The sequence below is a fragment of the Gavia stellata genome, chromosome 22 (assembly GCF_030936135.1).
Source record: "Gavia stellata isolate bGavSte3 chromosome 22, bGavSte3.hap2, whole genome shotgun sequence".
Classification (NCBI taxonomy): domain Eukaryota; kingdom Metazoa; phylum Chordata; class Aves; order Gaviiformes; family Gaviidae; genus Gavia; species Gavia stellata.
In genome coordinates, this window is record NC_082615.1 from 7,629,067 (window position 1) to 7,639,208 (window position 10,142).

A 10,142-nucleotide genomic window follows, 5' to 3' on the forward strand; every position below is an offset into this window, starting at 1 on the left:
AAAAATGCTGTACATTCCTTTATGCAGGTTTCCATAGAGTTGAACTTCTACTATTTTTTTGTTGTCGCTGTTAAAGGGGTCAGCAATGCACTGTACAATGAGATCTGGCTGTCAGGAAATGTGGAGGAATTCAGGGACACTTTTAACGTCTTGCTGGTGGGGTTGGAGGGCAGTGTGAAACTCAGCATCCTGGAAATCTCCCCACCAAAGAGAAGAAAAAAGCCCGGAGGAACCCCGGGAGAAGTTATGAAGACACGCTGCTTTGTCGATCCCAAGTTTAAATAAGTTATTTCTTCCCTACTTCCTTTGTTAAAATATGATATTCTAGCTTTAATTGCTTCAATCCTATTACTCGTTCCTTTTAGCGAGCGATTGTGTAGCCCCTTGCCGTGGGGAAATCCCCTGACCGCGGGTCCGTGTTATTTAGACAAGTACTCTTTCAGAAGTAAATGCCATTCTTAGCATAGGGAAGTACTTTAGGTCTAAAGGGGTTAAGAAGGCCTCCCTGCATTCAGAAACATGCAGGGGTCCCACCGTGCCAGTTCCAGCCTTTTAAACTCTTTCCAGCTTTTTTTTCTTGCAACAAATCTGTCTGACTGCCACCAGGACATAGGAAGCGTGTGCCTGTCAAAGAAATCAAGTTTACTTTTTCTGACTTGTTAACAGAGGCAGGGTATAAATAGAGCTAACTCTGCTCAGACTATTAGCATTTCTCTTAAAATAAGGGGGTAACTTCCTAGGACCTTTAATCCAATGAGGTCCAGACCAAACTGCACTATCAACGGAGGCAGCAAAGGAGCTTGCTGAAGTTTTTACAGAAGTCAGGTGCATTTGGGTTCCTCGAAAATTTAAGGCTTACCAACAAAAAAAAAAAAGCAACCCCAAGCAAACAAGAACTCCCTCCAGCTCGCTCACTGCCATTGCCCTGGAGAAGTTCTGAGATGTTGTTGGTGCTGTTCACTCGGTGGATGTGGATCTTGCTGGGGAAGAGCAGTGTCCTCTTGCTTCTGGAGGTCTCTCTGAAAGGGAGAGCTCTACCTCCAATCCGGTATTCCCACGCTGGGATATGCCCCAATGACATGAACCCCAACCTGTGGGTAGACGCGCAGAGCACTTGCAAGAGAGAGTGCGAAGCTGATCTGGTGAGTGATGCACGTTTTTATCTCTCTGCCTCGCGGGCGATGGGGTTTGTCGGTGGGCTTGTTTGCACCGCAGTCTGTTTCTGTTCCAGGTAGAAAGGCGCCGGCACCGCGCAGGACTTGATGCAGGCAGCGCACCTATTTAATTGACCCGTGACCTATATAAAATAGAAAAGGTTTGATGAGTTGTCAGTTAAGTGGGGAGGTGTGTGGCAGCTGTCACTTACGTTGATGTGGGTACAGCGCTCGCTCTGTTTGATCATTTTCTTTGCTTTCTTGTCAAAAGAAACATCTGAATTTAATACTCCAGAACTCAGCATGCCCTGGGGCCAATCTGTAGTATTTTAGCAGTGTCACCATGCTCTTTGTTGTTGGTGGCCATCATCGACGCTTTATATTCCCGGGAGGAATTGTGTATGAAATGGTTTGATTTAACATGTAAATCATCAGCCTTTGCCGCACTTGAAACACAAAGCGTGCTTGGAGTGCAAAACAGGGGCATGGTTAAAATGACCAGGCAGATGTTCTCTGTGATGCTCCCAGCTCAAAATGTGCTTAGTTTACAAGCCTAAAATTCATTTTTCAACCTGTCAGCACTGCCAGCTCAAGCTGGCATCTGAAAATACCTGCTCGCCCTGCCTCTTACATCACGTCCAACGGCAGAGCTCCTGCAGCCCAAACCAGGCTGACAGCAACATGTACCATGCTGAAAAAAGTCATTGGGTTTATGCTCTGTAGCAGGGCTGTTTCTGCAATGCTAAAAGGAGTCGGGGCGGGGGGGGGGGGGGAGAGAGAAAAAGGCTGGCCATCAGGTAAACAAAGAGATTTGCTCAGATGGATCCCCTGTGTTATGAATGAAGGTGCTGCTGTTACTTTTGTCATTCCTCAATAAGCCTCCTCTATTTCAACTACCAGGTGCAGCAATGAATATTAAAACACCTGCAAAAAACCCAGCAGCAGAGGACGTTGTTTTAATAATTTACTGGTCAAAAGCTGAAAGCCAGAAGCCACTGGCTAAAAATAATTCGCTTTTGCCTTGTGGCAGCAGAGAGTCCTGGGACCTCGCATGGAGTGAGTGGTCTGCAAGCAGCCAAGGACTCTGCCACCGACTTTGCTAAAGCCACGCTCCTTAACCTCAGCCGAAAATGTTACCCGTTCTGGTTTCTAACTTTGCTTCTGAAACCTACTAATCTGCAGCTGGAAATGGGGAAAGAGTTATGTTATTAGGTCATCTTTTTCCCAATAAGGAAAGGATACTGGACTCAGGGGAAGCTATTTAGTTTGGTAGCTTAAAAAACATTTTGTTCTCACTTACGGAGAAAGCTGTTGGACTTCAGGGGGGCTGCAGAGGTTTAACACACGGTGGAAGTGTGCCCCGTTGTGTACATGGTAGCAGCATTCGTGGTCCCTTAAAGTAATCCACAACAACCCAGCAGCTGTGATCACAGATATCAAATACCTTTTCTGCACAGAAGATGAAAATTCTGCTAAAATTAACCGCAATTCAGAGCTGACTGTAGCTGAGACGGGATGTAATAAATCACTACAAGAGCGATGCTGCATTTGAAAATAGGACTAAAATAGGACAGAGAAGCCATAATGAGCTGTTTTGGGTTTGTTTTTCTAAATACCATAGAAAAATTATTTTTGGAGCAAGAATTTCCTTACTTTTGAGATATTCTATTATTTCCTCTACAATGTGAACAATTACAAATCCTTGGCAGTTCCACCTCCAAGAGTAGGCTGTTAGTCTCAGGGAATTCAAATAATACTTTACATACTTCTGTGGAAAATAAGAAGGATTACTGCCTACAGCCATATGATAAGACCTTCCATCCGCTCTTGTTTCTCAGGGCTTGTCCTTAGGCATTTCGAAGAGTGCGGAAGGGGGGTTGTTGGTTCAGTAGTCAAGCAGTCCATGTGACTCTAGGAAAGACTTATGATGAGGTTAGTGTTTAAGAAATAGAAATACATTTTCTTTCTCTAGAGTCTTCTCCTGAAGCCCTTGAGAAACCCCAGTGTGTTTAGACACCTCTCAGCTGATGCCGGAGGGATGTTTCCACTCATTGCCGGTGGGGACACGGGGTTTTGGACCGCAGACGTCTGTGGCAGACATGGGTCCCCCGAGCTAACACCTTGATAGTATCTGGGCTCTTTGCTTGCTGGGTCTCTAAAAAGGTCTTTACTCTGTCCCCAGTAACGATCAGGTTGTTTTCGTTCCCCGCAGGAGTGCGAGACCTTTGAGAAGTGCTGCCCCAATGTCTGTGGAACAAAGAGTTGTGTGGCGGCTCGGTACATGGATGTCAAGGGGAAAAAAGGGCCGGTGGGAATGCCCAAAGAGGCAACCTGCGACCGTTTCATGTGCATCCAGCAAGGCTCAGAGTGTGATATCTGGGACGGGCAACCTGTCTGCAAGTGCAAGGACAGGTGCGAGAAGGAGCCGAGCTTCACCTGTGCCTCTGACGGGCTCACCTACTACAACAAGTGCTACATGGATGCGGAAGCGTGCATCAAAGGCATTACACTGAACGTAGTCACCTGTAGGTACCATCTTACCTGGCCAAACACCAGCCCTATCCCACCAGAAACAACAGCTCGCCCTACTACTGCCTATTCTGAGACAACGGTCATCGATATCTTGCCGCCTGCTCTAGTGAACAACCCTGTCCATCAGTCCGTCTACGTGGGAGAGACCGTCAGCTTCCTCTGTGATGTTACAGGGAGACCCAAGCCAGAAATCACGTGGGAGAAGCAGGTCGATGGGAAAGACAAAGTCATTATGAAGCCAAATCATGTCAGAGGGAATGTCGTGGTCACCAACATCGCCCAGCTGGTCATCTACAACACCCAGCTCCAAGATGCAGGCATCTATACCTGCACCGCTAAAAACAGCGGGGGCCTTCTCAGGGCTGATTTCCCTTTGTCAGTCATCAAAGGAGAACCCACATCCAAAGAAGCTTCCCAAAACAAAACACATTTTCCAACCGATGAGTGCCTGAAGCAACCAGACAGCGAAGACTGTGGGGAAGAGCAGACCAGGTGGTACTATGATGCAAAGAAAAACAACTGCTTTACTTTCATCTACGGGAACTGTAACAGCAACCTCAACCACTTTGAGACCTACGAGAACTGTATGTTAACGTGCATGAACGGCCCAATCAACATTTGCAATCTGCCAGCCCTCCAAGGCCACTGCAAGGCCTATGAGCCCAGGTGGGCCTATAACAGCTTGACAAAGCAGTGCCAGTCCTTCATTTATGGCGGGTGTGGAGGCAACGAGAACAACTTTGAGAGCCGGGAGGCCTGCGAAGAGATGTGCCCTTTCCCGAAGAACACGCACTGCAAAGCTTGCAAACCACGCCAGAAGCTGGTGACAAGCTTCTGCAAAAGCGACTTTGTTATCCTGGGCCGTATAACAGAGCTGACCGAAGACCAAGACTCGGGACATGCCCTGGTGACAGTGGAGGAGATTCTCAAAGATGAAAAAATGGGATTAAAATTCCTGGGGAAGGAACCACTAGAAATCACGCTTTTGAACATGGACTGGAGCTGCCCGTGTCCCAACATGACCACAGTGGATGGCCAGCTCATCATCATGGGAGATGTCCACAACGGCATGGCTGTTCTACAGCCAGACAGCTTTGTGGGCACCTCCAGCATCCGGCGCGTGCGGAAACTCCGCGAAGTCATCCACAAGAAAACCTGTGAGCTTTTGAAAGAGTTCCTAGGATTGCATTAACCTCCTCCACACGTGTCAGCCTTCCAGACCCGTGTGTTACGTAGGGCTAACAAGCGCTAGGCTAGTGCACAAACTAAACAAGCTGTTTGAAGATACACCATAGGAATTATGCAGAGCCCTTATTTTAATCCATTAATGATGCTTAGCAACAATGTAGTATGGTCTTTGGCAAGCACGTAAAACAGCAGCAAAAGGCTATTAATCTTGCATTGAAATCAATTCGTCCATATAGGAGTGCCTTTTAACTAGATGACTCACTGCAGTAATTATACAATTTTTATGTAGCTTCCATCATAAATGACGGAATTCATAGCATTTGTTTAGTTAATTGGTACACAGCTAAGTAATATATAATGTCAACTTAATCTGTCTCATTTACAGTATGGAAATGTTGTGGCAAGTCATTATAAGTAAGTCACACTCTTGTCTCCTCATAGCAGCACTAATATTTCAAGAGAAAAGCCTGTAAATTATTGTCTATATTTACAATTGCACACATTTAACCGATCTATGCATTATGAATTTGCTTCTTTTAATTGAAATTTTCCTAGCAGTTTTCTTTGGATTGTACCTCATTTTTAAATGCCAACTACTTACCTATCTTGCAGTCCTTACTGGAGAAAAAACTCCCTTGATCCTATGCCCAGGACAACAGGTCCTTGTAGAATCTCAAGGCACAGTCTCATCCCAAAACGACTTTTCTGTCATCAGAACAAGGTCAGAAAACACCCTCATTCCATTGCACTTCCCTATTTTTGTTTTAGTCAATATATTGTCCATCACAAAAAGTCCAAGGCAGAAGGACGGTAGTGTGCTGCCAGCTGTCTTACTTTTGAAAATCCTTTACACCTGAGCATATGCAGCAATTTATTGCTTATTGTCATTATAAAGCCTGTTTTTATAGGTGAGAGAGTAAAGTAAGAGGAGTCAGAACAAAATTCAAAATAGAGAAGTGCAATACACAGTCTACAGACTATATGACACAGACACAAAGCTGCTGAAACCAAACTGCACAGACACAGACACACAGAGTGGACACTCTTTAGAGGCATTTATCAATGTGACCCTTTTAGAGCACTCTTTCAAACCCCAGAAAACATTTTCTGCCAGGCCACTGTATATATGCGTATGAATAAATATCCTAAGAAAGACAGCACGGGCTGTGGGTGTGAGCGCGTGCATACACATAGGATTGATCATTTTAACATTCGTGTGTCCAAAAAATGTAACATTTGCCTATGCAAAAATCCTTAAATAAAGAAAAGGCTGATCCTGGAAAAATCCTGCCTCGCTAAGGACTGTCATTGCAGGGAAGAGGGGCGAGCGTGGCATGGCGAGCCTTATCGTTGCTCTTTGTTCGGCGGGTTCAGCGAGTTACTACAGCGGTGCCCAGAGCTTGCTGCCTTGCACAGAAGGCCAGTTCAAGGCTGGAGCGGTGTCAAGACACGTCTGGGCGAGAGGAAGGAAGGTGCAGCGAGCGCTACTCTGCGGTGGCATCTACTGGGCTTGCTGCGGGGCTGGCGGCGGGACGGGGGCTGGTGCCCGGCGGTGGGCACGTGCCTGCTTTTGCAGACGTGCGTTGGGGCTGGGTGCGGTAAGGGCCGGGGGAAGGAGATTAAATAGGCAGATGCTGGGCTTCAGCACGACATGCAAGGCTCTGAACCCGCCGAAGCCTGCGCTTGTTGGGTATTTTGCTGTTGCAGGCAGGAAAGCTAACAGCGAGGGTAACAGTGTTGAACGTGAGTCCAGTTCTGGTTCCCGTGAAGGCTTTCCATGCCCTGATCTGGCAGCTGAGCCACAGGTATGATGGAGAACTGGGCTCCTCTCCAAGGGGTCTGGGCTTGGGTTAGGTCCAAAATGCTCCAGCAACAGGAACAGATCTAAATCTCCGGTTATTTGTATAATTTCAGAGGAGGCTGAGTGGGAGGGAGGGGAGCCTGGGTCAGACTTGCTGACCAAGAAAATACCTGCTTGCTTTTTTGTTGTACCTTTCCTAAGCGTAAGCGAGAAAAACTCCAATTAAAGGTCCATAATGTTTGTGCATGTTCTTGTGAAGACGATTTTCTGGAGATGCCGGCCCCGCTGCCCTCCGAAGCAGTTAGCTCCTCTGCCGGACCATCCCTGACTGCATCAACGGCCACTGTTTCGATGGCTCCTCTGTCATTTTTCAAGCAAGCTGTAGAAGTGTCTTGTTCTTGCCATACTTTCTAACGCAGAGGCATCGGAGGATGAAGGTTTAATAAAGACTGGCTTTATATGGCTCTTTTTTTTTCCAAAAGCTAAAGGATTTTGCAAGTGTGGGAGTGTTGGAGTGACTCGGAAGACATGTACCCACCTGGTTGTTCCAGAAGAGCTGGGATGCAAACGTACCTGAGAGCAAAAAAAAAGCTAAGTGAGCGTGCCAGCGATCTGCTGCCCTGAGACCCGGGGCTGTGCAAGGCGTAACGTGTCTCTCAGCCCCCTTCAGTCCTGCAGTCCCGCTGTGCGAGGGCTTGCTTGCATGGGGGATCCCAGGGGACGTTCTGGGTCAGTTTTCCAATGCGGTGCAGCGCGAGGGGACACCAAACCAGCCCAGCTCCCAGACATGGTATGGCCACGCTCCCGTAGCTCCTGCCCAAACCTACAGAGCTGGGCTGCTTCCGAGCCCCACGGTGTCTGCAGAACACACAGGCGAGCATCAAACCCAGCTGCCATCCCACACCGGCCCCGCACGGGGACGCGGTCCCCGCTTTGCTGCGGATCAGGCTGATGTGTTCAGCGCCTGTGGTGCCATGCAGGCGTGTTGGCTGGGACCGGCTCGGTGCCAGTAAGCAGCCCCGCAGTGACAGGTCACCTAGAGAAGGCAAATCTTGGACGTGACCAGCCCGGTTGGGAGTGATGAGCCATGCTGCGGGCCCCCCGGGGCGCACAGGGCTGTGCTCCACTGCACAGAAACACCACTGCTGCCCCGAGGCAGAAGGAGCAGTGCCACGGGCATCCCCTCGCCTGCTCGCCGGGGGAAAATCCATCCCTGGCCATCCCGGGAGCACCGCACCTCCCTGTGGCATGGGACGGACCCTAACCCCGAGCCTCTCCACCTCCTGACCTTGAAGAATTTAGCTCTCCACTCAAAGCTAGTATTTTAGTTCAGCCTCTTATTAAACCCTTAAGAAGCCTAAAATTCAAGTCTGACCAGTCAGCTAGCCTGAGGAAAGCCTACGCACAGGGCCAGGCGCCGAGGGATGTCATTAAAGCCTTTGCAAGGCTAATAGGTACTTGCATGCGGCTCCTGATCAGAAACATCCCTTTTGTGTTGCTCACGCACTCTGTTTGCCATCCTGCTTTCCGGGGTGCGTCTCTCAAGGATGTCAGAAAGCTGGAAGGAGATGCCAGTATTTAAAGTTTGTATTAAACTTATGAGAGGAGAGAGAGAAAGGGAAAAGCCTGCTTGACCCCTCTCCTTGCACGGCAGCGGGCTCGGAAGGAGCATGAGCGCCTGTTTGAGGCTCCAGGGAAGAGCCAGAGGATGCCACCTCCAAAGCCACGCGGCCACGGCCAGCGGCTGCTGTCAAAGCTCTCCTCCACAGGCGGACACCAGAGAAGGAGCATTTCCCGCAGGCACCGGCCCAGGAGACAGCAAGGGAACAGAGCCACATTAGCTGGGTCCGAGACCTGCAGGAGCTCCCCAGGACTCAGGGACGGATCTGACGGACACTTCTGGGGAGGCAGGAGGACAGCGCAGAGCCGCTGGCACCAGCGCGGCGTGCCCACCTCCCAGGCTGGAGTGAAGATGAAAAGTGCGACACACGGATCTGCAAACCCTGCAGCTAGAGCTCAGTGGAAACCATCCAGCATATGGATCCGAAAATGAGTCACAGGTTATCGTGCAAACCGTCTGTGCAGCCCAGCTCTATTCACAGGGGGACAAAATAGCAGCAATAAAGCGACGGCGTGCAGCTTCTGCACGGGGACTGCTAGAGCACGTCCAGATTACGTATACAGCCGGTGGTGCTAGCACGCATGGAGAGGTGGCTGGGTGATTACTCAGAGATAGGATCCTGCCTCCCCGCAAAGCCCACAGCAGCTGAGGTCAAAGGGAAGAAGAAAATGAGTGTGTTCTCAATGCAGGGGCTTGAGATGAGGTCAGGCAGAAGTTTTTATGGGCAACCAGCTCCAGAACTAGGAGCGAACAGAGATGATGACGCCATTGGAATATGATTCAGGTGGCAAAGGTATTTAAGAGCGTAGTTCCCAGTTGTTTCAAAGGGAATTAGGGACCCCTGTGAGAATTACTGCCTGGCCACGGGTCTGGGTTCCTGAGGGAGGTGGCTGTGACGAAGGTCATGCACGGCTTCAGCCAACAACTAATGGCTTCCTCCGAAAAGGAGGAGTAATTCAGCTGGCACCAAATTAGCACCTTGCACCACTTCCCCCACCTGAAGCACCTTGCACCCCAGTTTGCTGTAATTCCTGCAGTGTGCACGTGCTGTGAAATTCTCCGTGTAGATAATTACCAGGAAAAGATCATGCCCAGGCTGGGTATCTACACCGAGGCTGGACGGAGCCAGGTTTCTGAAGGCATGGCTGTGAAAATGTCACCCTGAGCGAGAACTTTGAGTTTAGAGCCTGTGTTTTTATACCAAATATTTAGTGTTTTCCCCGTCACTGGCACTGGTTACTGATTGACTACAAGTGACCTCCAACTGCCTTGTTGATTTACAGCAGCTGTCAAAGGACAAAAAATGAGCCCCATGTCCAGGATCCGAGAAATGCTCTGAATGGAAGTTGCACAACTGAATAAACGTTCTGCCAGCTCTTTAAATCTTGAAAAAGGAAAAAAAAAAAATTCAGCTTGAGCTCCTGATCCGCAATGCAAACACCAGTGGGATATGAAGATACCGCTGCAGCACTAGTAGATATATCTATTAGCCAAAAAAGTGGCACAGCCTGTTTAATTCACAGCTATTTATGGCTGGGCAAATGATATGACATTCAGGCCTGAGAGTTTAGAAAGCAAATGGAAAGTCTTCCAAAGGCTGCTCTGCGGCTCAGGTTTCAAAGTCAGGGAACTCTCTGATTTTGGGGTTTTCCTCTGTGCACATCCCTATTGCTGCCTTTCCTCCCAACCAGCCTTCCATGGTGCCAGCCTGCGCTGGGTGCTTACCCATCCAACTGCTGAACTGTGAGCCCAGCCGGGTTTGAGAGTTGGGAGGTTCGGAGGGTTGGAGGAGATCCTCAGGCTTGCTGGTGGACATGGACCTGCACGTGCTGCAGAAGCCCGTGGC

General features: G+C 49.0%; 1 protein-coding gene across 1 annotated transcript; it reads left to right on the plus strand.

Annotated features, from left to right (window-relative positions):
• Positions 1 to 941: 941 nt before the first annotated feature.
• On the plus strand, positions 942 to 4,878 carry WFIKKN2 (WAP, follistatin/kazal, immunoglobulin, kunitz and netrin domain containing 2). Its single transcript, XM_009821054.2, has 2 exons — positions 942 to 1,142; positions 3,367 to 4,878. Exons 1-2 carry the CDS (start codon positions 942 to 944, stop codon positions 4,876 to 4,878), a joined length of 1,713 nt encoding a protein of 570 aa, XP_009819356.1.
• The last annotated feature ends 5,264 nt before the right edge of the window (positions 4,879 to 10,142 follow it).

What these genes read in the sequence shown, in the direction of transcription:
- WFIKKN2 (XM_009821054.2), top strand. Translation starts at nt 942, where the DNA reads ATGTTGTTGGTGCTGTTCACTCGGTGGATGTGGATCTTGCTGGGGAAG. An exon ending in GAGAGTGCGAAGCTGATCTG is followed by an intron (nt 1,143 to 3,366) that starts GTGAGTGATGCA and finishes CGTTCCCCGCAG; the next exon opens with GAGTGCGAGACCTTTGAGAA.